At 52.6% G+C, this 26,208-nt stretch overlaps 1 protein-coding gene and 1 long non-coding RNA gene across 12 annotated transcripts; one reads left to right on the top strand and one right to left on the bottom strand.

The window, feature by feature from the left end:
- Positions 1–140: 140 nt before the first annotated feature.
- LOC134483103 (uncharacterized) lies at positions 141–2,055 on the bottom strand. Its single transcript, XR_010060020.1, has 2 exons — positions 1,541–2,055; positions 141–824 (listed from the first exon to the last, which is right to left on the bottom strand). It is a non-coding gene; the product is annotated as an uncharacterized LOC134483103 (long non-coding RNA).
- A 285-nt stretch (positions 2,056–2,340) lies between these two features.
- On the top strand, positions 2,341–24,813 carry Kash5 (KASH domain containing 5). Of its 11 annotated transcripts, none has more exons than XM_063278191.1 (20): positions 2,341–2,479; positions 6,235–6,375; positions 10,804–10,908; positions 11,245–11,431; positions 11,790–11,854; positions 13,023–13,089; positions 13,301–13,462; positions 13,809–13,926; positions 14,151–14,201; positions 18,217–18,294; positions 18,661–18,717; positions 18,942–19,001; positions 19,391–19,455; positions 19,610–19,697; positions 19,955–20,071; positions 21,567–21,625; positions 22,982–23,030; positions 24,014–24,078; positions 24,157–24,273; positions 24,364–24,813. In XM_063278191.1, the coding sequence occupies exons 1-20, from the start codon at positions 2,458–2,460 to the stop codon at positions 24,683–24,685; spliced, it is 1,995 nt and encodes a 664-aa protein (XP_063134261.1). In that variant the 5' UTR covers positions 2,341–2,457; the 3' UTR covers positions 24,686–24,813. The 11 variants fall into 11 exon arrangements, 8 of the variants coding, with proteins under 8 accessions (XP_063134261.1, XP_006229261.1, XP_063134264.1 ...); XM_006229199.5 differs by having other exon boundaries at positions 24,384–24,677; XM_063278198.1 differs by lacking the exon at positions 2,341–2,479 and adding an exon at positions 2,541–2,679.
- The last annotated feature ends 1,395 nt before the right edge of the window (positions 24,814–26,208 follow it).

The following is a 26,208-nucleotide window of genomic DNA, read 5'->3' as shown; positions in this document are numbered from 1 at the left end:
TTACAGACCTTGTGAGCGGCCATGTGGTGTATGTAAAACCACACCAGGGGTTGGGGATTTGGCTCAGTGGTAGAGCGCTTACCTAGGAATCGAAAGGTCCTGGGTTCGGTCCCGAGCCCCGGGGGGGGGGGGGGGGGGGAGGGGGAACACCAGCCATGAAGTCTGGTCAGGTAGAGCAGGTGGAGACCCGGAGACTCGGAGACTCGGTGGGCACACACCTGAGGCTTAGGCGACTCCCAGCTCCCTGCCAGATTCTTGGCCTGGAACAAGTGTCACGCTTCTCACACAAAAGAATCATGTCCTATGGTCACCTAGCCTCAAAACAGTTCTCCATGCTAATGAGGTACCTAGAAGCTGTAGGGCTTAGCCAATAAGCTTCCTTTCCCAGACACTCCTCCCTGCGAAAGGTATTTAACCTCAGGCTCACCCTAAGAAGTGGGCTACAGTTTTATGCACCTGCTTTCTGCCATGGCAATAAACTGTTTAGAACCATGGACTGACTTTTCATCAAGGTACGCTGTGGGGAGCCATTAAGAAGGCCTTGGCCTACAGAGCCCAATATCCAGTAGAAGACCTCTCTGTGCTCCCAGCCACACCCACCACCAAGACTGCCTCTGCCAACCTAAGGATAATCATCCCCATGATGGGACCCCAGAATGAGCTCTCACATCTCAGAACTCACTTTCCCACCCCAGAGCAGCTTCCCTTCAGCCCAGCACCAGTCCCAAGCGACCTGGCCTGTGGTGGAGCAGACACAGGCCTACAATGTGGATTCTGGAAATCCATCCCAGGTGTTCTTGAAACCATCCATTGCTCTCAGTGATCTAGAGGGAAAAAGCCAACAGGAACCAGAATGCACCACAACTGTCCTGAAAGCGTTTGGCAGTTCTTTCATCTAGACCAGGTGTCCTAGTTTGCTTTCTACTGCCATGGTGAGCACTACAATCAAAACAACTTGGGGAGTATCGGGTTTATTTCATCTTGCGATAGATCACAGTCCATCACCAAGAAAAGCCAAGGTAGGTGTTGGAAGCAGGAACTGAAGCCCAGTTTCCTTTTTCCCATACAACCCAGAAGCACCTTCCCAAGGGTGGTCTTGCCCACAGTGGGCTGGGCCCTCCTCCCACATCACTCATCAACCAAGAAAATATCCCCCACAGATTTGCCTACAGGGCAATATGACAGCATTTTTTCAGTTAAGGTTTTCAGGTGACTCTGGCTTTGGTCAAACTAAGCAGCACACGGATGGGGTCTCATGGTCAGTAAGGTGAGAAAGACCTTGCCCTTTTTGCCTCTACCTCCTGAGTATTGGTACACCACCATGCCCAATTCATGAGGTCATAGGGGTTGAATGAGGGCACCTTGGTGAAACCCTGTACCCTGAGCTACATGTCCAGGTCCTTATTACATGTATGTGTTTTTAAACAGCAAGGGGAAGAAAGCGAACAAATGATAGGGTATGCATGTGGAATTCAGGAGCCCTCCTTCCATCCTATGGGTCCTGGGGATTCCGGGATGGGTAACAAATGTCTTTACTCACTTTGTAATGCTGGCCGGTCTAGGACTGTATAGACCAGGCTAGCTAGTCTCATGTTCCTCCATCTTCCTGGCCCTGCCTCCTGAGTGCTCACCGAACACCACTAAACAAACAAACAAACAAACAAAAATGCTAAGCAGCTGGCCATGCTTTTAGTACCCATTCTGCAGACAGCATACGGGGATGAAGCCTGGGACCAGCACTCAGACTTTAGTTGTTGGATCTTTACGAGGGAAAGCAGACCCACAGACAAAGAGGAAAGTGCAACAAAAGGATCGGTTTTCTGGAGTGACAAGTGGATGAGAGATTGGAGTCTTCTGTTCCAAATATCCTTGGGAGACAGAGCTCCCTCTCTACTGACGTTAAAAAGCAAAAAAGAAAAAAAAAAACAAAAACAAAAAAACAAAAAAAACAAAAAACAAACAAACAAACAAACAAAAAAAACAAAAAAACCTGTCCCTCCTTCCTCGTAAATGAAAACGTTTGAATAGCCCAGCGTGATGGGCTAAGGCAGGGTGATTGCTTCAAGTCCGAGGCCAGCCTGGGCTACATAACTAGGCAATAAATAGGAAAGTAAAATAAATTGTTTGGGAAACAGTTTGGGTATGTATTAATGCCACAGAGCGGGGGCGGGGAACAATGGAGCGGAAGTGAGGGTGCGCCCCATTGTGACGGTGGCAGGCGAGCCAGACCCAAAAGAAGATTGAAAGGACTCGGTTCAAAGACTGACAAGGGGTGAACAGGGTGTCCTTCGGTTGAACTCTCCCCTGCTCGGCCCTATTTTGCGAAGCAGAAGGGAAGGATTTAGTACCACAGAAGAAAACTGTCGATAATATCGCACCATCACCGCTATTCCACCACCACTAGTGCGCATGCGCTCATTTCTCTGATCTAAGCGGTCGTCCCGGGAAGTTCTACGCATGCGCGAGCTCGGGGTTCAAGGTAAGGGGAACCGCAGGCTCCCATCAACCCGGAGTGCGCTTGCGTGAATTCAAGAGCCTGAGAGGGCGGGACTTGGAGGAGGCTGGCTCATTTGCATTTCTGGCGGGAAAGGCGCGTGTGAACACGCTTCTTCTGTGCCAGTCGCAACCGCCGTTCGTCGAGGGTGGCCCTCAACTGAGTCCCGAGAGTCCCGACTCCAGGTACGCCCTGCCTGTGGCGACTTTGATGGCAGGTTACCCGGTAACATCTCCTGCCAGCTCCTTTAAAAAGGACCCAAGTTCTGACGAAATCTCCGATGTTCATGAAGTAACCCTCTGGGAAGTTTTGTTTTGAGGCAGGGTTTCTCTGTGTAGCCCTGGCCTTAAACTCAGAGATCCGCCTGCCCCTACCTCCCGAGTACAGGAATTAAAGGTTCCCTCTGGAAAATCCTAGTGGCAACTTCGGAAATCCTGTCAGAATCTTGAAACTTCCTGTTGCTTTCTGTTGCTTGTTTTCAACGACCTTAGGATCCTCATGCCTCAGTTTTAGGATCACAGCTCTCCCAGATATTCCCAACTACAATCTTCCAGAGCTTTTGAAACCTAATACTTAAGCTGTTTTGTTTTTGTGAGCAGAGCAGGTGTTTTGTTTTGAGATAGGGTTTCTTTTGTGTAGCTTGATTGTCCTAGAACTAGCTCTGTAGACCAGGCTAGCCTGCCTGCTTCTTCCTCCCAAGTGCTGGGATTAAAAATGTCCACCACCACCGCCTGGCTTTTGTATTGGGGTTTTTATTTTTTTTTATGAGTATTTTGCCAGCATGCGTGTATGTGTGCCAGGTGTATGCCTGTGCAGACCAGAAGAGGGTACAGTATCCCTTTGATCTAAAATTACAAATGATTAGGAGCTGCCATGTGTGTAGTGAGGATCTAACCCATATCTATCTGGAAGAGTAAACTGTTAGTCCTCTTAACCACTAAGCCACCTCTCTAGGGACTCTTCTAGAGCTTCATTAAATTGCCCAGACTCTACTCAGAAACTTGGATCCTGCAGCCTTAGCCTACCACGCCAGCAGCTAGGATCTTAGCTCATCAGAGTCTCCCTTAAAGACCTGCACAAGAACTATCTGATATTCTAGAAATTTGTCCTGAGTTCCCGTACAAGTTCCACTGGGGACCCTGAAATCCAGTGACACCCCAGAAATGCAGCCCTTGAATTCTAGTCCAGGGATCACTCTCGACTTCGTCCAGGTCTAAAATCCCTCAAGACACTCACCAGCAACCTGATCTCCCTTGTTCCTTAAGAATTTTCCCCTTGTTCCTTTCCTCCCGCCTTCTTCCTGAGTCTCTGAAAACCTCTCCCTTCCCTTTGGCCTCTGGGATCGGCAGCAGGAGGATCACCACTAGCTGAAGACTGGCCTAGTTTACACAGCCCACAAAGCTACAGCTACATAATATATATTTATTAAGTCCCTGTCTCCAAAAGTCAAATAATGTCTCCAGAACACATGCAGCTGCTGGAATCCAGGCAAAGCAGAGTGTTGGTTGCATTCCCTGAGGAAAGGGTGATAACCTTTTTCTCTCCCCTCAGTGACACAGATACAGACTGGATTAGACCAGATTAAAAATAGATAAGGGCAGGTTCATTAGGAGGCATCCACCTCCACCGTCTCACACGTGGAGGTCAGTGAAGTCCCACATCCCAGCTAAGCTTAGCAAGGGAGTTTTATAAAGCTTAGGTGAGGAGTGATAGCCTGCCAGCTAGGAGCTGGGATTCTGTCCTTACATGGTCAAAGGCTGAGCCCCTGGGCGGGCACTTATGGGTGGGTGGCTAGAAAATGGAGAGGAGAGGTGAGAACATGTTAGCCCGGAGTTTCCTCCTTGTGGGCAGAAGAGCAAAGGAGGTTTCTTGGCTTGAGCAGGGGAGGAGCAGGGGGTTCCAGCCGAATCAAAGGGGTGGCAAACAGGAGGAAACCCAAACCCTCTCTACCCTTGGCCCCCGGTGCCCTCTGAGTGTTAGGGGCTCTGTTGCCAAACATCTAAAGGAATTACTGATAGTGCCTCCTTTTCTCTTGAAGGTGACTTATTTTGACTGGCCAGGCTGTAATAGAGGCAGGACAGCACTGTCAGGGTGCAGAGGAGGGAGTCCTTGTGATCATAGAGGCCTGTGAAAGTCAAGTCCTAGATCTAGGAGGGGCTGGAGGGATGGCTCAGTGGTTAAGAGCACTGACTGTTCTTCCAGGGGTCCTGAGTTCAAATCCCAGCAACCACATGGTGGCTCACAACCATCTGTAATGGGATCTGGTGCCCTGTTTTGGTGTGTCTGAAGACAGCAACAGTGTACTCTCCTATAATCTTTAAAAAGGCGGGGAGCAGCAAGCCTGTGAATGATGCTGAATTCTTATGGCCACGGAGGGTAAGGGACATGGAGATGGCTGGTGGAGGGGAAAACAACAAAAAGAGGCAGTGAACCTAGAGAGAAGGATCAGTGGTTAAGAGAACTTGCTGTTTGTCTGCTTGATGCCTTTAATCCCAGCACTCTGAAGCTGATGGATCTCTGAGTTCAAGGCCTGGCTGGTATTCATGGCCCAGGCCAGTCAGAGATATACAGAGAGACCCTGTTTGGAAAAGAAAAGAAAAAGAAGCTACTGAAACGGTTACTACTCTTGCAAATGGCCCAGTTTCGATTCTTAGATGGCACATGGCAGCTTACAACCTTCTCTAACTCCAGTTCCAGGGGAGCTGATGCCCTCTTCTGGCTACCAAAGACACCAGACATAAACAAACACAAAACACATTTTTAAAAAGACAGGAAGCAGGCCTAGTGACGGTGCTACACATTCTTGCCAAGGCAAAGAGATCACAAAGTCAAGCCCAGCCTGGGCATCTTAGGGTGGCTTTGTTTCCGAGTACAAAGAGGGCTAGGGTGTAGCTTAACGGTAGAATACAAGTGTGGAATTCATCATTAGTAAGTGCTGGGCCAGGGTTTGGTAGTAGAGCGCTTGCCTGGAATCTATCAGTGGAAGATTGAAGGTGGTTCGGTGATAAAAGTGACGAAGTATGGGAGAGCCTTCAAAGGCCCGAAGTCCAAACAGGATCCCACGGTCTGCCTCCAGGCACTATGGAAGCCTGTTCATTCGCAATCAGCTCCAGGTAGAGTGAAATGTTTCTAGACAACAGGAGGCAGGAAGGCAAGAAGAGTCGTAAGCAGAAACCATAGTAGGAGCAGCAAACCACTTTACAAAATAGCATGCAGGTTAGAATTGCTAGAAGACACAGTGTGATTTAGGGAGAGAAAACTGCTGGCCCAGCCACACATTGCCTCTGCTGCTACACCCAAGCAGGCTCTGACCCAAGGAAGCCACAGCCACACAGGTCAAATCTGCAGCCTATCAGAATGGACTGGAATCTAGCAGGATGCTGGGTCATGGGCCACAGAGAACAAGGTGGACCTGAGGTGGGACTGTGAAGAAGCCCAGAAGAGTACAAGGTCTCTAGGACAGGAATGGTGACTTGATAAGTTAGGGGAAAGAGAGGTGGCCAGGAGCCCTAGGGGCAGCGGTTGACCCCACCCTCTTGCCTCCCTCTTTGATCTTGTTGCCTGCTCTTCAGTCCTCAGGTTGCCATCCCACACCTCAAAGCCATAAAAACTGGTTGGAGTTGGGATGGGATGGCAAACAGGTTCTGAGAACCCTGAGGGCCTGGGGCAGAGATGGAGCAGTTTAGTCAGACGAGAGTGTGGCCAGTCTGAGGAAGCCATCACTCTGCTTGTCCTTCTAGGAGCTATCTGGGCATCCTGTCCCTTTCCCAACCCTCTTCGCAGTGGAGAGAAGCTGAGAGCTTCGACAGCAGCAGTAGAGGAACATCAGGAGTGGCCCATGGACCTGCCAGAGGGCCAGGCTAGTGGTCCTACTGCACAAAGTAGGTGTTGGCCAGGAGGAGGAAGAGGGAGCTGTGGGTTAGGCTGGGAGCAGAGAGATGCTTGGGTGGCCAGGCAGGTGGGCAGAAGCAAAGGATGTTGGGATAAGTGTCAACTGTGTGCCTGCCTGCCACATGTCTGCCGCATCTCTCTGGAGGGCTGTTGGGGAAGGCTCCCCACACTGTAACACCCACACTTCATACCTCTTACTTTGGGTAAAACAGATGCCCTGTCGGCTCTCTCCCTCCTGCTGCACTTCCCTTCCTTTTCTTTTCTTTTCTTTTTTTTTTTTTTTTTTCCGGAGCTGGGGACCGAACCCAGGGCCTTGCGCTTGCTAGGCAAGTGCTCTACCACTGAGCTAAATCCCCAACCCCTGCACTTCCCTTCCCAACACTGAGGTCTGTCACCTGCTTAGTCTAAGACTTTCCCCAGAGCATGGCTCCACAGACGCTGCTCCATTCTGTGTGTGTGTGTGTGTGTGTGTGTGTGTGTGTGTGTGTGTGTGTGTGTGTGTACGTGTACACATGCACACGCAATGCAGGAGATGGAATCCAGGGTTTTATGTATGCTGGGCAACCAATCACTACTGAATTGGGTTCCCATCTGCTAGTTTTATGTTTTGAGACGGGATCTGGCTTTGAACTCTCACTGATCCTAGCTCAGCCTTTCCAGTGCTGAGATTACATGCATGTTCCACCATGCTCAGATCACATATGTAACTTTTAATTTTTTAGAAGAGAAAAACTGGCTGGGCAGTGGTGGTTCATACCTTTAATCCCAGCACTCAGGAGGCAGAAGTAGGCAGATCTCGGGGTTTGAAGCTAGCCTCATCTATAGAGCGAATTCTAGGACAGCCAGGGCTACACAGAGAAACTAGAGCGAGGAGAGGGGATGGGGGTGGTTGGGGCTGAGAATATCTGGCAAAGGGTCACACCTATAGGAACTGAAGGGTCTGAGACAATAGGAAAGTTCGAGACCATACCAGGCAGGTGATGTAAATGGTATACCATTTTACTGATTCTGTACATATGTAAACTGTTTTCTGTGTTAAGCCTCATAAAAACATGCTGAGTTATTGCTGTGTTTATAGACATCTTTGAGAACTAGTTGTGCTTTACACTAACAGAGCTCTCTGTTCCGGCTTGGCCTGCTTAAGTGCAGGAGAAGCCCATACTGTCAGCCTCTGCATACTGCCACTGCTACCCCAGAGCAATGGCTGCTTTGCTGTGGGCAGAAGCAGACAAGTGGGTGTGAGAGCCAGCACACATCAGTATTCAGAGGAGGGTGCTGGCTCACTGATTCTTATGGCCCAGCCTCTAGCTCTATGTCCCTCATTCCTGTTTTCTTCCTTGCCTATGTCTCTGCCCTATCTCAACAACTCCATTCCCCAAGCATCTCTCTCCTTCCTTTATGGTCTTGGTTTCTCTGTCTCCATCTCCTGAGAATTTGCTTAACACAGAGGGCCAGTCTGATTGGGTAGGAAACTCCAGCCTCTATCTATATAGAGTTAATGCAGGAGCACCCTGTCTTCCAGGCTCCTGGGTGTCCACAGGTGGGCCTGCAGCTTTGCTCAAGGCTAAGATCTGCATCCCAACCGCAGGAGTAACCTCTGCAAATAGGGTTTTACAGGCAGAGACACCAGCATGCCCATAAGGCTGGGTGGCTTGGGAGATGACTGGCATCTAAACCTCGCCTGCACCAGCAGAGGGCGAGCAGCCACCAGGAAGTATTACCATGGCCAGGTCAGCTTCTGAGACTGCAGACTGAAAAGGAAGAGCACACCACAGGGGAAAACCAAGGCTGAAAGACAGGGATGGCAAAAAAGAGAGAAGGCACTTGGAACACAGTAACAAGATTAAGATAGAGGCGGGGGAGAAGGACTGAAGGACACAGGACAGAGGCTGGACATGTGAGAGAAGTTGGGGATAACGGGAACAACAGTCCAGAAAGAAAAGTAGAGAGTGTGGTGGTCATGCACGCTTCTAATCCCAGCACTAAGAGGCAGAGGTAGGTGGATCTCTAAATTCAAGGCCAGCCTGGGCTACAGGGTGAGTTACAGAATAGCTGGGGCTACACAGCCCTGTCTTGAAAACTACAAAGAAGAAGAGGAGGAGGAAGAATCGGAGGAGAAGAAGGGAGGAAGGAGGAAGAAAAAGGAGGAGGAGGGGAAGGAAAGAGGGGGAAGGAGGGAGGGAGGGAGGGAGGGGGGAGAGAGAGGAAGGGAGGAAAGGAATAGTGTCTTCCTTCAGGACCTTGGGAAGGGACTGTGAACTAGTGGCCTTACTGGGCCACAGCATAGAGTCCTGCTCTGTAACATGGGAGGATGGAGAGCAGTAGACCAACTGAAGTCTACCTCCCTAGCTAACCTGCCCTAATCCCCTCCCATGGGAGCCAGAAAGGGTCCAAGTTAAACTGGGGTACAGCATCCTGGAAGTGTCAGGGTGAGAAAGGGGACTCTGTGCTAGAAGGTGACTGGCCCCTTCTGCTGCCTGAGACTCCTCATTTGTAGGAAGAGCAGCAACTGTGGTTCGATGCCTATAGTTTACATGCTGCGCAGAGGCCCACCCACACCCATCCCTCTCTCCCCCGGAGGGAGGGAGCTTTCCTAGAGGATACTGCTAAGGCTCAGAGCTGAGTCCTGAGCTTGCTGGAAGGGGGTGGGGGGACAGGACACATGTCTCACTCTAGTCCCAGTGCAGGCTCTAACCCTGCAGCCATGTGCAGTGACACCTAAGCAGACCAGGCTATGAGAGGCATGGAAGCCACTCCAGCTTGGAGAGGCTCTGTTTCCTGAGTGCCTGCTGTACACATGCGATGTAAATATGGCTGCAGGCCAACAGACCCTGGAAGACAGCAACATAGGCAGACACACAGTCGATCTGAGCCAGGTGATAGCTGCCCCACCGACACACAGGCCACACACAAACACACACACACACACACCACACACACCACACACATACACACACATACACCACACACACACACCACACACATACACACACACACCACACACACACACACCACACACACACACACACCACACACATACACACACCACACATACACACACCACACATACACACACATACACACACCACACACACACACCACACACATACACACACCACATACACACACACCACACACACACACCACACACATACATACACACACACCACACACCACACACACACACACCACACATACACACACACACCACACACCACACACACACACACACACCACACACATACACACACCACACATACACACACACCACACATACACACACATACACACACCACACACACACACCACATACACACACATACACACACACCACACACACACCACACACATACACACATACACACACACCACACACACACACACACACACCACACATACACACACATACACACACCACACACACACACACCACACACATACACACACCACATACACACACATACACACCACACACACCACACACATACACACATACACACACACACCACACACACACACACCACACACATACACACCACACACACACCACACACATACACACACCACATACACACACATACACACACACCACACACACACGCCACATTTACATATACACATATTGCACATACAGAAACACACATGCATACACATATTGCACATACACACTACACACACACACCCCACACTCACACCCTCCACACACACTCATGCACTCACATCTTTACATATGCAGGTGGAACACCCCTCTCCGTCCTCTTGGGGGGATTTTACTGGCACAGACTCAGACCTCTCAAATAAGAGGTTTGCCACAGACATGCTGCGGAGCTGCTGACTCAGGGGAGTCTGGCAGGAGGCTCAGCTCCTAACCGGTCCCCTGCCACCCCTTGCTTATGCAGCCCCATCCCTCCTCTTTATCTTGGTGTTGGCCCTGAGCTCCTCCAGCTCTGATGACGCCATGCTGAGGATGTGGAGAGGAGAGACTTGGTCCCTGAGGCAACTGGAAGAAGGGCTGCAGCGGTGGGATCGATGTAGGCTGCCCACGCCTTATTGGATTGTTCCTGGCTCCCCGGCCACCTTCATCCTGGCTTCTCCCTGCTTTCCTCAAGCCTGTTCCCCCTGCCCATAACCTGGGAGGCTGGGGAAGGGAGGGGTGAGGGTCATCTCAGAGTTCATTAATGGCTCCAGAGGCCATTGGCTGAAAAGCCTTAGGCAGACAGCAGGGGGCACTCCCTGGCCAGAGAGATGGGACCCGCTTGAAAGCAGTGACAAAAACCATCATGTTGCCACCTTACTGGAAGCCTCCTGCTGTCCTTTACCAGTCCCCACCACAGAGCTCTCAATAATTTCTCCAAACCTGGCAGAGCCTAGCTCTGGTGTCTGGGAGCAAGCTCTGGTGTGTCCTCTTTTCTCTACAGTGTACCTCTGGGAGCAGCCTGAGGAAGCAAATTCAGGACCACTGCTCAGCCTAGAGGAACAAATCCTTAACTCCACATTTGAAGCCTGTGACCCTCACAAGACAGGTGGGGGCTGGGAATCCACAGGGAGGGCTGGGCTCGGGCCCTCCTCAGGGGTCCTACAGGAACAGGATATATCATGGGTAAGGGGATGAGCGGGAGGGCTAGCATGGTATACTGCTAGCCTCTGGTCTGGTACAGCACTGGGTGCTTCCCTGGCTGCTCCTCTTTGTTCTACTCTGAGATGGACTGGAAAACTAGACTGAGGGGCAGACTTGCCCCGGGTGTCTGTGCATGCTGTAGGACAGGCTGTCATCAACCCTCTGGTGACAGGCACTCTTCTTAAGCCATGGCCTGTCCCACTGGCCCTTGTCCAGTCCTCTCCACCATGCTCTGTCTCAGGCACTGTGACTGTGGCCCACCTCCTGGCCTACCTGGAGGCTGTGACGGGACAGGGACCTCAGGATGTACGCCTCCAAACACTGGCCCGAAGCTTGGACCCTTATGGGGAGGGTGCTGGAGCCACTGTGGAATTGGACACCTTTCTGGTGGTCATGCGGGACTGGATTGCTGCCTGTCAGCTGCAGGGGTGAGTGGGTCCCTGCAGCACCAGCCTCCCACCTAGGAAGTCTTTCTTCAAGTCTGCTCTGCAGTCCACATAGTTAGGCCCAGGAAGCCCGTGTGGTTGGTGGGACTAAGGAGAGACACGTGAAAAGATGAGGACCAGATGCCTGGGGTAATGGTGCAAGGGTTCGGATAGAAGTAGCAGGGCTGACCATAGCAAGGGCTACCCTTCATAGCCCAGGCCCGGCCATCTGGCCTCACCCCTACCCATAGAGCCTCTCTTACCCTACAGCCCTCCCTTCCTCCACCACCCCACACCCCTGCAGGCACAGCTCATGGCTGTGGTGGCTGCAGGGGACCTGAGTCTCTTGCCTTTGATACAGGGGATTAGAGCTGGCAGAGGAGACCGCCTTCGGGGGAGCCCTGGCTTCTCCACACCTGCCATCTGGTGAGACTATTTATAGAAGGCGCTGGGTGGCAGGGGTCAGCGGGGGTCAGCAGGGACTTCTCATCTACTCACTCTACACAGCAAGGGCTAAAGAGACCTGGGGCTTTGCTCAACCTGCAGCTGTGGTGCCTTTGGGACAGTCCCCTTATCCTGGACTTTGGGGTCAGGTTTTCCATCCCTTCCTCCCAGCTCCAGCCCTAGTGTAGGGCCTGAGGAGACTGCAGCCTCTGTGCTATCTAGCTGAGGGCCCTGGGGCACCTACGCTATTAAAAGCTTCACTTGGCACAGGGCAGTGCACTTGGCCTGCAAGGCTGCCCCTCCTGCCCCACCACACACACACCTCTTACGCCTGCTTCCCTTTCCATGAGAGCAGACATCTACCCCAGATGTATCCAAGCCCTATACTGGGGTGCAGGATGCCCAGGAACTCAAACCTCAGAAGTGTATGACTAAAAAGTGACTTTACAGAACCCAGACTGGCTCTCTTGGCATTCTCTTTTTTGTTGGTTTGGGGGTTTTTTGTTTGTTTATATTTATTTTGTTTTTGTGTTTTTGAGACAGGATATCTCTATATAGCCCTGACTGTCCTAAAATTCACTATGTAAACTAGGCTAGCCTTGAACTCACAGAGATCACCCTGCCTCATCCTCACTACTGCTGGCATTAAAGGTGTACACCACCCCACCAGCTCTTGGCATTCTCTTGAATCTTGAGGCTTCTTCAGTCTTGGGGCCAGGAAAGGCTGTAAGCAGCAGGGGGATAAGTCACCTAGAGGAAGAGAAAGAAGGCTGAGGCAGAGGCAGAGGCAGGAGAGTGCCCAGGGAGAGAGAGAAAGGAGAGTGAGGATGGATGTGGTAGAGCAGAGAGCCAAACTGGCTGACCTCCAACAGCCAACAGGCAGTCAGAAGGCCTGAGGAGGAGGGCAGGGGACGGGGACGAGTGGGTGGGAGGTAGAGACATCGCTCGTGACGGCCTCAGAAGCCCTGGCAGAGCTCCAGGCAGCTGTGAGCAAGCAGCGCGTGTGAAAGAGTAATTCAGCTCAGGGAACCCCAGAGCTACACTTGAAGAAACTGGGAGGCCAGAGTCCGGGACAGTCCCAGGGTCCTTAGACACCCCAACATTTAAAGTTACCAGAAACTCCAACCTCCTTTTATCTGTCTCTTTCCAGCATGCCCAGAAGCTGAGGAGCCAGCCAACTTAGAGAGCTTTGGAGGAGAAGACCCCAGGCCTGAGGGGTGCCTGTCCTCCCCACCCCAATCCCACACCATTTTCTCCAGCCTCTCTGGGGTGCGGGAGTGGGGAGACTAGTGTCTTGGCCTAGGAGAGCCTTGGACTTTGCTTCTGATGTGTCCTCAGAGGAGCATTTCCTGGCTGCTGCTCCACCTAGGAGGCTGTGGGAGTGGGAGCAGCAGGTTGGTGACTGGCCCTTGCTGTCCCTGTCCTCAGGCCAGCCACAGCCGAGCTGCTGAGCAGCCTGGAGGACCTAGAGCTAAGCAACCGGCGCCTTGCTGGTGAGAACGCCAAGCTGCAGCGCAGTGTGGAGACTGCTGAGGAGGGCTCCGCGCGCCTCGGGGAGGAGATCACAGCCCTGCGCAAGCAGCTGCGAAGGTCAGTACCTGTGCCTTCCTTGCTGACTCCTCGCTGGGCTGCCAGGGAGCCTGGGCCCTAGGTACAGGTAGGCACTCTACCACCCAACCCTGTCTTCCATCTCCCACTGTCTGGGGCTTTCTCCTTCCTAGCCTTTAGCTTCAGTCTGACTGCCTCATTCCAGTCTTGCTCTTTCTCCATCTCCATTCTTTTCCCTGCTGTATGGCCCCATGCTCCCTTCCTCAGGTGGACACTATGTCCACCCCACACTGCACACCAGTCCCTGTGCCCCTTGGCCTACCTCATGTCTGGGATATTTTGCTCTGCTTCTCTGCCTGCCTTCTCTCATGTCTGTGCCACTTCTCAGTACCCAGCAGGCCCTGCAGGTGGCCAAAGCTTTGGATGAGGAGCTAGAAGACCTGAAGACTTTGGCCAAGAGCCTGGAGGAGCAGAATCGCAGTCTGATGGCTCAGGCCCGGCACACAGTGAGTGCTGCAGAAAAGGGACAGGTGAAGGGACAAAGGTTACCTGAGTTCCAGGTCCTGCTCACCCCACACTCCCCCAGGATGGCAGGTGTCATGCCTCCACCCCATCCCACCCCCACAGCCCAGCTCTTCAGTAATTATAGGCCCTGACTGCATTCCTGGGTCAGAGAGGGCACTGGCACTGGGACCTGAACTGATCCTGTTCTCTCTCTGGGGTGGACCAGGAGAAGGAGCAGCAGCACCTGGTGGCTGAGGTGGAGACGCTACAGGAGGAGGTGAGCGGAGGCCCACCCACCTTCAGGGGTTCCCATCCCTGTCCTGCAGACCACATGCTGGGATAGTCCCTGGCGGGGTTCATGGGGAGGCCCTGGCCAGTTCTTCATGTCCGATTTGGTGCCCTCACCATCAGGGGAGCAAGCCAGTGGGCAATGTGAGGTTTAAACTAGAAAAATGCTTAGAAAGCTCCTAACTCAAGGTAGGATATATAGGGTGTGGACAGCAAAATCCAACAAGCTGGTATAGTGTTCCACGCCTGTCACCCCAGTATTTGGGAGTTTGAAACAGGAGGATTTTGAATTCAAGGCTAGTCTCAGCTATGTAACTAGACTGTCTGGAAAAAAGTGTCAGGGGCCTTATTTATGCCAGTGTGGTGTTGTCGGGTTTCATCTCTGGCAATGCAAATGAAACTGCAGACTTAGAAACCATTGCTTTAAGCATAGGCATTGAAGTCACTCAATGAGCATGATAGGCCACTTTCAGGGATGTGAGTGTCCTTTCATTTCTGGGCTTTTGTTTCTGGTTTTCGTTCTGGTGGTGCTGGAGATGGAGTGCTGGGCCTTGGCCATCAGCCACTAGGCCTGGGGGTTCTTCAGGAGCCAGCAGGAGCCTGAATGGTCTGCTTGTGCAAAGGGTGAGGTGAAGGTGTTTACCTGAGGGCCAGCCCTACAGCTCAGACCTACTTAAGTCCCAGTTCACTCTGAATTGTTGTCCACATTGAGATTCATCAACTATTAAGTGATGTCACCTCTGTCCCTTGTCCCCCAAGGTGGCAGATCCCTGGGGACTCACATCCCTGGCAGCAGTGCCCCTCACTTCTGGGTGAGCTGGGAGGGCAGCACACTCAGAATCCCTGGTGTCCCATCTTCCAAGTCCATCCCCTGGCCAGCTGGGGCTCGGGGCCTTCAGTTCTTCAGCTCACACAGTTCTCTGCCTCCTGAACCCCAGCTACTATCCCGAATCTCTGTCCTTGTCCACCCTGGACATTTTCCTGAAGTCCTAAGTTCTTCTTCTTCACTGTTCTGTGGCTTCTTGTTAATTGTTTTCCTCCTTCCAGGACAAGAGAAACTCCTTGAAAGCTGCATTCAGTCATGGTACAATTTCTTCCAGAATATTTTTTAAAAGAATTTATTTTATGTCTGAGTGTTTTGCTTGTGCAAATGTCTGTGTACCATGTGAGTGCCTAGTGCCTGCAGAGAGCAGAAGAGGGTGTGGGATCCACTGGAACAGATGCTGTGAGCCACCATGTGGTTGCTGGGAATTGAACCTGGGTTCTCTGAAAGAGCAGTCAGTGCTCTTAATCCCTGAGCCTGAGCTCTCTCCAGCCCCTGGCTTCTTGTCTTAAGTCTGGGTATGCTAAGAATGGAACCCAGAGTCTTGCTTATGTTAGGCAAGCAACACTGAGCCACATCCGCAGCCCCAGTATAACAGGGGCTCACTATGTAGTACAGGATGGCTTTGTACTATGTAGTATGACAGGCAAACTCCTTCCCAGTCCCTGCCAGCCTTTTTTCCTGCTTATGGCCTCATAGTCACAGATGGTTTACACACACACACACACACACACACACACACATTCACACACACAAACACACACACACACTCACTCTTCTGCCCCTCTTTGTGTTATTTCAACAGCCACCTATCATATCATTGACGGGGGAGGATCCCTTAGCCACAGCTGCAAGGGAGGCTGGGAGGATATCTCACTCTTAGCCTGAAGCTAAAGCAGCCAAATAGGAGGGGTTAGGACAGCTGTTTCTATAGCAGACAGGTTTTCTTGTCACTGCCCCCAGGGCATGTCATGCAGACAGCAGGAATCAGTTGTGTGAACCAGCTACTTGCACCCCTGCCTCCTACCCCAGGGCCTATGCCCTGCAGAGAGACTTCTAGGCATGCTAGTTCAGGCTTAGCTAGAGCTGTTCTCAGCCCATTGCTGACCGCCACAGCTGCCCACTGAGATCTAGAGATTGAGATCTCGGGTTACACCGCATGGCCTGCTGGAGTAACAGGATACTCTGTCTCCAAAAGTCTGACTGCTGGCTGAATCCCAAGGACCTGCAGCCGGTGCTTCTGCAGGACGCTGCATGGTGCTGAGATGGCTTTTGGGTCCCACCAGGTGGACAGGTGTTGACACAGCACTCCCAGCTCTCCTTCCTCTGCCCTTCACCCAGCAGCCCAAGCTGCTGCGGTGAGTAAGAGACTGATGACCTGGTACAGGGACAAGGCTGGAGCTAGCTGGCCTCTGTCTCCTGTCTCCTGAGCTCTGGGGGAGGATGTGGCTTGCCAGACTTCATGTGCCTGGAACCTTGGACTTTGAATTATCATGTTTGTTTCTTTGTTCATTTGTTTAAGACAGGGCTTCTCTGTGTAGCCCTGGCTGTCCTGGAACTTGCTCTATAGACTAGGCTGGCCTCAAAGTTAGAAATCCACCTGCCTCTGCCTTCTGAGTCCTGGGATTAAAGGCGTGCTCCACCACCACCCAGCTATGCTTTTGGGTTTTTTGTTTGTTTATTTGTTTTGGTTTTTTTTTAAAGATTTATTTATTTTATATATAAGTACACTATATCTATCTTCAGACACACCAGAAGGGGGCATCAGATCTCATTACAGATGGTTGTGAGCCACCATGTGGTTGCTGGGATTTGAACTCAGGACCTCTGGAAGAGCAGTCAGTGTTCTTAACCATTGGCCATCTCTCCAGCCCCCTGATTTTGTTTTTTAAGATGAGGTCTTGTTATGTAGCCCAGACTGACCTGGTACTCAAAGTTATCTTCCTACCTCAGCTTCCCTGGTGCTGAGATGACAGCTGTGTTCCCTCACACCCAGCTTTGGGCCCTTTTCTTCTTAGGTGGCACTGGACAGCTGTTGTGGATGCCTTTTCCTGACCTCACTGCCTCCCCTTGGGAGGCTCAGCCCAGGCACCACCTCCTTAAACCACCTCCTTACCAAGCCCTGTGGCTGTGCCACCGCCCAGCTTGAGCCTCCTCAGTGAGCCTTTTAGCATTATCTGTCTCACTTGTTCCACTTCTATGCATCTTGTACCAACAGTGCCACCACTTCTCACATGCCTTTTGTCACCCAGAGTTTCATCTGGCCCCGAGAGGCTGAGTGTTAGAGGTGGAACTGGGCATCCTACAGATGGGTGGCCTTGCCAGGCCTCGTAGCCTCTCTATTCAGTTTCTTCTGTAGACCTCAAGGGGAGGAGGATATTAATGGCTGTACAGTCACATACTTACAGAGCCAGTGTAATACAGGCAGTGCCAGCCCTGATCTACCCTCCTGCTTGCAGTGGGGGAAAGGGCAAACATTGTGAAGTCACAGGGTCCACATCTGGGGGCATATGTCTACCAAGGCCAACAGCCTAGGTGGAAAACAAGAAAACTGGTTGATTTTGTAGCCAATTCTGGAATTATAGTTTACTAAAGGAAATAAGTTGTCATAAGCAGGTAAACACTGGAGTTGCTCCAGGCAAAATGGGAGATTTGCTTTAAAATGACTAAGTTAAACCAGAAAGCAAAAGGTATAGAGAAAAGAAGGAACCAAAGTATAGTTCTTACAGGGCATGAGGATTATTAGTTTTTTATGTTAGGAAGCATGAGTTTCTTTAGTATCTATAAATGTTCATCTCTAACATCTGGTGCATGCCAGGTGTTGCTGACTGTAATGTCTGTAGTCATTTACATTCACTGGCCTGTGCTAGTGTGAGCAAGAGCTGTGTGACCTGGTACAAATTACTCAGCCTCTCTGTGCCTGAGTTGCCTTTATTTTTAAAAATGGGAAAAGAAATGGAGTCACACATGCAAAGTGCTTAGAAATTATTATTCACTCATTTAAATCATAAAATCAGTTATCACCTTATCAGTGAGGAAACCACCTATGGAGAAATTCCGGCCAAGGTCCCAAAAGGGTGGTGGAAGAATTGAAAGGCTAACTGGAGAGTGCTCATGGCAGTGAATGGCAGCTGTCAGCCTTACCCTGCTGATTTGTGAGCACAGCTGTTCCTCCCTCCAGAATGGGAAGCTACTAGCAGAGCGAGATGGAGTGAAGAGACGGAGTGAGGAGTTGGCCACAGAGAAAGATGCTTTGAAGGTGCGGCATTTGTCTAGGCCCTGAGGACTACTCACCTCCCTGCACCCAAGTCAGCACCGTAGCTGCTGAGAACAGGCTCTTGGCATCAGAATCCACGTGCCGGGCTGCCCAGGCAGTTCAGCTGGAGTCCCCTTCAGAACAGCTGACACCCACGGTGTCACTGGAGGCTGAGGGAAGACCTGGACAGGGACAGTGGTGGGAGGAGGGTGTGCAGTGGGAGGCTGAGGGGAGATGAGGGAGGCTGAGGGGAGACGAGGGAGGCTGAGGGGAGATGAGGGAGGCTGAGGGGAGGCGAGGGAGGCTGAGGGGAGATGAAGGAGGTTGGTGGGAGGCCGTGAAGAGATAGATAGGTTCTTCCCTTGGCAGCGGCAGCTCTGTGAGTGTGAACGACTCATTTGCCAGCGTGAAGCAGCCCTCTCAGAGGTGAGGGTCAGGGAGGGGACAGACCTGCCCTTAGCAGCCTTCATAGCTCCTGCTGTTTGTGGCAAGAGCCCACCCTGGTCTGGGCCCTGGCCAAGCAACCCAGACCAGCCCGAGGGATTCTCCCTGGTCACAGTGTGTGGCCAACTCACCAGCTCCCCCTTCAGCAGCCTCAGGTTTTGGGGAACTGAGCCCTGGCTCAGGTAGCTTTGTGTTCCCTACCCCAGCGTACCCGCCATGCAGAGAGTCTGGCCCAGACCTTGGAGGAGTACCGAACCACCACTCAGGTAGTACTGGTGCCCATGGCTCCTCTTCTGCCTGTCTCTATGGGCTCCTTGCAGCTATGCCTTCCTCCCTGCTAAACCACTGCATCCCTGTCCTTTGCTAGGTCTGTTTTGTGTGGAAATTTTTCCCACAGCACCCACCTTTCTGGGAGCTCCCATCTCCCTCTAGGCTGAGTCCATATGTCTGGTTGGCTCCTTCGTGTGTTTTCCGTGAACCTGCCCACCTTAGGAGAGTCCCTTCTGCCTTCCTGATGTTCTTGCTGTGTCTTGTGCTCCGGGCTCCTTTAGCCTTGGACTTTTTGCCACTGCTACTTCACCCTGGTCATTGGCAGTATGTGTCTGGAGAGAGGAGTATGTGGGTTCCACGAGGGCCCATGCTCTGCTTCTTGTAGGAGCTAAGGCAAGAAATTTCAAACCTGGAGGAGCAACTGAGTCAGAGCCAGGAAGGCCCAGAGGAGTGAGTGGATGCTCAGGCGGGAATGGGGCTGAGTGAGCAATGGCTCACTGTGGAGGGGAGGCTCAAGCACATGGTCGGGCATGACAGGGGCAGGAGAGGGCTGGGCCACAGGGTGAAGACAGAAGATAAGCCTCCCTCCCCTGTATGCGGCTAGGCTGCTGGAAGGGGCTGAGGCAGGAAGAGTAGGCTGGATCATGGCCCTGCCCCCATCACTGGACTTGGAGATCCAGGCTCTCCGGCAGGTAGGCCCTGCTTCCACGGAAGCTCTCCACGTGTCCCCAGCAGACCTTCACTCTGGCCAGGAGAACTTGGAGGCCATGCTCCTGACCATCATCGCTCACCAATCTGGTCCCCTCACCCATTCCCTCCGTACCTGTTGCATACCTTCCACCGAGCCATCCTCTTGTCCCAGCCCACACCTGTGCCCCACACCTCCATCCCGCCTGGGCTCCCACTCTTCTCCGGCCCTCCCAGGATCACATGCAGCTTCTGCTTCCAGGGGCAGGATGCAGCCAGTACTGGCCTCTCCAGTCCTCTGTGTGGACTGTGGCAGTGGGAAGAGGCTGAACCACAGGAGGAGGCCGAGTCTCCCTCTGAGGACCCTGCTAGGCGACAGGTACACAGAGAGGCTAAGCCACAGGAGTCCAGGGGCCCCACCACCCTCTGCCCCTTTCCTGTGCCGTCTACTCATTGAGCTTACAGAGAGCCTGATGCAGGCTGGGCGTCCAGCCCCAGCCAACAGAACACACACCTGCCCTCAAGGGACAGGCAAACTCAAGCTGCCCCATAGAAACACCTGTCACGATGTGCTCATCTATGATTGAACATATTGTGAAAGACACGAAGGGCCTTTTTAGAAACTGCATGGTGATGGTGGCCATGCCCTTAATCCTAGCACGGGGGAGGCAGAGGCAGGCAGATCTCTGAGACCAGCCTGGTCTACAGAGTGAGTTCCAGGACAGCCAGGAATACAGAGAAACCCTGTCTTTAAAAAAATAATAATAAAAATGAAAGCAAAAAGAAAGACAGGCTTAGCACTAAAATGAATCTAAGCTGCACAGTGGCTCTGTTTCAGAAAACAATGGGGGTCTTTCTACCCAAGGTCTACACTATGCTAGGCAAGTACCCCACCACTGAGCAGAAGCCCTGTGTACTCCTGAGCTGTCCCTGTACATAGGTGAGTCACCCAAGGCACGTGAACCCCAAGTGGGCCAGCAAGTTTAGGTAGCAGCTGGCCTGGGATGGCAAGGGATGTCTGCTCCAGGTGGGGGACAATAGACGGAAAGTGACCTTGTCTTAGGACCCGAGACCCTTGGGAACATACCACACAGTGGTCTCAGGATGCTCAGGTGACTGAATGAGGAGGTGACTCGGCAAAGGGTTTGTCTCTGACTTCGAGTAAGGGTGGGCAGGGTAGGGACAGGGCAGAAGGGCAGTGCCAAGAAGGGAGGTGAGGGAAGATATTAAGTTTATAGGTGAGGTGGCATCTTGTAGGACATCCAGGGCCTCCAGAAGTAGCCAGGTGCACAAGCCTGGAGGTCACCAATCACTAGGAATGGACAGTGGTGACTCACACTGCAACTCTAGAACTGGGAATGCTGAAGCAGGAGGCCTGCCATGAGTTTGAGGCCACCCTAAGCTACAGAGTTAGATCCTATCGAAAAGAAAAGAAGGGTGCAAGGCAGCCCCACAGCTGTACCCCAAATCCCAGGAAGTAGAAACAGGAAGGCAGGAACTCAAGGTCATCCTCATCCTCTGTAACCTAGCGAGTTCATGCCAGCCTGGGCTACAAGACTCTCAGAGCAAAATAACAATGAGCAGGGACATCCAGAGACCCACCCCGAGAGGGAAGAGGGAAGAAGATACTGAGCCCCCTCTTGACTCAGGCTGGTAGATGGGGACATCCTGGGAACACTGATCTCTACTTCTGAGGAGTTCGTACCTATGGCATATCTGGCTTTCTGTGGGTGCTGAGAGGGAGCCCACAGAAAGTTTAGAAGCTTGTACCCTTGGGGGCCATCTACACCAGTCTAGACCTCAGGTAGGGGGTACCTTGCTGGAACTGGGTCAGAAGCCTAGAGTCCAGGAGACCAAATCTTGATGTTCTGCAGACAGACTTCCAGAGAGAGCCAGTGCATGCTCTAGAAGGAAGCAGAACTCCATGCTTGAGGTAAGGAGCAAGTTAACAGTCCTTCCTCTGTCACAGTGATGTAGTTCTGGCTGTCAGAAGATAAGGATGGTGGCACCCCGCAGGAGTCACATCCCCCTCCTCCATCTAGTCTATGACTGCCTCAGAACCCTGGGCCTGCCCTCAGTACATCCTGACCCTGGCAATTCCAACAAGGGATGGGCACATGGACCCTAGGGAGGTCAGGGGCTCTGGGAGGTACCCCAAGGATCAGACTGGATTCACAGGAGCAAGAGGTGCTGGGAAAATACTGATGGGGGCCTTGAGGCTTCCCAGCCCTAGAAAAAGCTTAAGACCCAGTCTTGGGCACCCATAAAGGGAATGGTGTGAGCCTCATGGGTCCTGGGAGTCCAGCTCTGTGACTGATGATGGTGTATCATAAGGCCTTACTCAGGCTTTGAGTAAGAATGGAAAGTGCTGGATGTCTAGTCCCAGCGCCTTCAGCTTCCTGTGGTGCCCCCCTCCTCCAGACTCCTGCTGCCACAGCTAATGAGGCCCCTACACAACCTCTAATTGGACTTGTCTGGGCAGAGCTGAGATTTGGCTGGCTCAGGGCTCTGATCAATGTGACCTCCTCCTACGTCATCAGGATGGAGGGAAGATGGGACTTACGCCCCCTGCGTAGGACTGCTACTAACACATTTTCAGGGCGGCAAACACTGGAGCCCAAAATGGGACTGGGCTGGGGCCTGACTGCAAAAGGCTGGGGACTCAACATACCCTCCAGCCCACGTGAGCATTTCAGGGGATCTCACAGCAGTGTATAGTGGGACTGGGCTGGGAGCAGCTGGGAGCCTAAGGCTGCTGTCTTGATGGCAGCTGCAAGGTTAGATCCCTGATCCTTCGTGAGGCATAGGCTGGTGTCAGGGGCACCTGGGACCCTGGGGAGCCAACCAGCCTCTGAAGTTTAATACTAGCTTCAAAGCTGTCCCTGAAGCATAGGCTTGGAGGTGTGGGGGTGTCACTGACACACCAGAGAAATGATTTGGACATGGGAGAGCCCAAATAGTAAGGTTCTGGGGCTGGGAGAGGGGAGCCGGATACCCAGTCTCTAACAAGACTTGAAAGACCAAGGCTGAGAAATGACAGAGTACCAGCACCCTCAAATGGGTGCCCAGGGTTCACACACCCTAGGGTATCTGGTTTGGGAGCAAGCAGGAGCCTACCTAGGAGTTCTACCTAGAGTTTAGCTGGAAGGAGACAACTAGGAATGCCTAGTTCAAGGGCTTCTGAGCCTTTTAGGGGTCACAAACTCCAAATTTTGCTTTTTAAAAAAATTTTCTGATAATAGGAAAAGAACTGGGGAGGCAGGATGTCCAGTGACTTTGTTTGCTATAGGTTGTCCAGAAGACAGGAAGAGGAGGAAGAAGAGGAGAGCTGGATCCTGGTAGGCAATCCTAGAACTTTTCCTATCACCAGAAACTGAGGAACTAATCCCAGATCTTGCCCCAAGCTTGAACTCCTCGGGAACTGACAGAAAAATCATTTGGTCAGGAGATAACAAGGCCCTCAGTGCAGCTAATGAGAGGCAGGGGTTGGGAAGGGGAAACTGGAGGCAATTGGCAGCTAGAATATTCCCTGGAGACCCCAGCTACATATAGACAGGCTGCAGTTTCCACATGCTGGGGTCTCAACAGATGTCACCCCAATTGCATCACAGACTCCCACATACTCACCCAACAAGAAACCTGTGGTCTCAAAGATCTAGCCAAACTGCTTGGGCCTAGACTCCTCCACCCTTCTCTGTGGCAGGACAGGTAGAGCTCTCAGCCCAGCTCTTGTCAAGGGCTGTCAACGGAATTTGATGAGAGGAGTCCAGGGTCTGCTGAGGAATGTAGAGTCCTCACCTGTCCTGTCACACTTAGGCCCTTCATTGAGGAAGCCCAGCTCTTCTCTCTGTTCTCAGTTCAGGGCCAGGCAGAGTGGATGCAAATCCTAGCCATTGGGAGTGGCATGCTAGTTGGTTTGTCACTGCTGGTCATTGTATTTGGAGCAGATGTGGGCATTGGAAGACCCTGACTGGCAGACAGGTAGCCCTTCCAGAGACAGGAGGAGGGGCAACAGGCTGGCAGAGCCCTCAGGAATTGGCTGGCACTGGGAAGCCACTCAGCCCAGCACAGGGACACATGCTTGTAAACCACTGCCCTGGGGCTAGACACTCTTACAAGATCAGGTGGGAGGAAGGAGAGGGCTCTCACCCTCTTAACTGCTGCGTAGGCACTGTGCTTGCCCTGCCCACTCTCCCAGTGAAGGGAAGGCTGCTGTCGTCCCTCACCAGGGACACATGCCTCCTGTGTAGTCTACATCCACAGCGCTGACCAAGGACTGCAAATTCAGTGAGTGGGTGTGTTCTGTCCTTTCCCTACCCAGGCTGACCCCTCCAGCCCTCTGGGAACCCCTCACCGGAAACTCGCCCCAAGAAGCTCTCCTAAGAGGTAGAGAGAGAGTTGGGAGCTGGAAGGGACTTAAAACAGACCAAGCCTAGTAGTAACATCTTTCCCTCTGCCCTCCAGCTGCCATGTTGTGCCAAACATGCAACAAGCCCTCATGCCGGTGGTGAGAGAGCTGGTACCAGTCGGACGATCACAGACCCAGCACTGTCTGCGTCCCCGGCACACCCCAGGGATCAGGTGTGCCCTTTAAATGTCCCCAGAAGTGGATGGGTGGGGGTGCCACGAGTTTGTGAGACCAATCTTCCGGGGATTGGTCTCTCCAATCAGCCTCTCCTGCCTCCCTCCAGAATCAGCCAGCACCCACTGGTACCCACACCCATTCTGGGTCTGCTGCTGCTGCTGCTGGTCTCCATTCTGCTGCTCAGCCAGTCCCCACCGCCCACCTGGCCGCACCTGCAGCTCTACTACCTACAGCCGCCACCAGTGTGAGGCCCTTCTCAGTAGACAGCCCACCCATTTCCACCACTGTACTGCCTGCTGTCACTGCTGTCAGCACTGGGCCCACATCCCTAAGTTGTGTTATGTGACCATGGCCTCTCCTGGCTTCTCCTGTTTCTTAACAATAGCAAATCTCGCAGTCATGACTTGAGCACAGGATGATTTCCTCACCAAAGTTCAAGGGAGGAGGGCAACTGGGCCTCTGCTGAGTTAAGAGGGGCCCCAAGGTCCCTAGGCTTTCTCCATCCTCCTCTCCTGTTTTGGAGGCTGCTGTTGTAGCCTCATCACAGTGCAGGACTAGGGAGAGCTTGCCGTCCCGGAGTTGTGTCTTTGAGGCAGCAGACTGCTGCAAGGGAGGCTGTAGGTCAGTCAGAATGTGTGTGAGCAGGCAAGCTAGAAGCTTCTCTGACAGCTCCTCAGTGGCAACTTCACAAAACATGGGGCTAAGCAAGTGGCTTGCAGCCTCTGAGCCCTTGCACTGCCAGACTGCTCTGAATGGGTCATAAGCACCCCAAGCCAGGACCTTGTTGCATGTTCGGCGTCACTCAAGAACTAACACTGGCTCCATGGTTTACAATGCCAGGAGCCTCTTTGAGCCTTTGGACCAAGGTGGGTGCCACCCGAGAACACACACAACCCCTACACAAGCACGAACGCACAATATTCTCTGGGGCTGCCCCTGGAGCTGCTTAGATAACTCTCCAAAAAGGTACCACCTGCTTTCGGTTTTGAGAGACAGTGTAGTTGGTATACAGTCGGCAGTGGGAGGATGTTACATGTTAAACACTCAGTCATCTGAACAGCTCAGCCATGGGAAGGAGAGTCAGGAAAGGCAGGCTGGCAGTGGGGCGCTGGGGGCTCGGAGAAAGATACAGAGGTTCAGCCTGGGGCCTTAGCCCCAAAAGCTGTTCCCAGTGCCCAGAAGGGGGATGTGAAGGGCAGAACAGACACTCGAAAACAAAACCACGTGTGGAGCGGCGGATGGAACTAAGTCTGAGCAGATCCTTGTGCGGAAGGACAGGCCAGGACTGGCCGGCAGGAGAAGGGGGCTGCTGGAAGAAGGTGGTAGTCAGAAAAGGGCCCTGCGGAGGAAATGTATGGAGAAGGTGAGCACTTTGGCCGCACCCTGAGCTCTAAGGCGGTCTGATAGCTGGAGACACGGGTCAAAACTCGGGATTTCAGAGTCTGAGGCATAGCCTCGCGAAACCCCGGATTCCAGCGAGCGCCGCCTGGTAACCGCTTCTGCGCGGTAGACCGAGGGAGAGCAGCAGGAGGCATCTCCGCCCTCACAACATAAAAACCAATGAAGACTCGGTCCGCCTCCAGAAAATGCAAATTTTGGAGGGCGGTCTCCGTGACCCCACCCTCCTCTGCAGACCAATCAGGGCGCGGTCCGCTTGCTCCGCGGGCTCTCCGAATGGACTGGTGGTGTTGGGGACCGGGCCTCCGGGAGCCGCGGGCTCTGTTGCCTTCTCCCGCACCTGCAGCGGCCCGGCTCGGAACTCATGGATACCTCCCCCAGCCGATAAACACGAGACCCCTAAGAAACCTCGACCCAGCAGGGGGATGACGCTTGCCTTTAATCCTAGCACTCAGGAGGCAGAGACAGGCGAATCTCGAGTTCAAGGCCAGCCTGGTCTAGAGTGAGTTCCAGGACAGCCAGGACTACACTGT

This window comes from Rattus norvegicus, chromosome 1, assembly GCF_036323735.1.
Source record: "Rattus norvegicus strain BN/NHsdMcwi chromosome 1, GRCr8, whole genome shotgun sequence".
In the NCBI taxonomy this organism is placed as follows: domain Eukaryota; kingdom Metazoa; phylum Chordata; class Mammalia; order Rodentia; family Muridae; genus Rattus; species Rattus norvegicus.
This window is presented reverse-complemented; position numbering and strand designations above follow the sequence as displayed.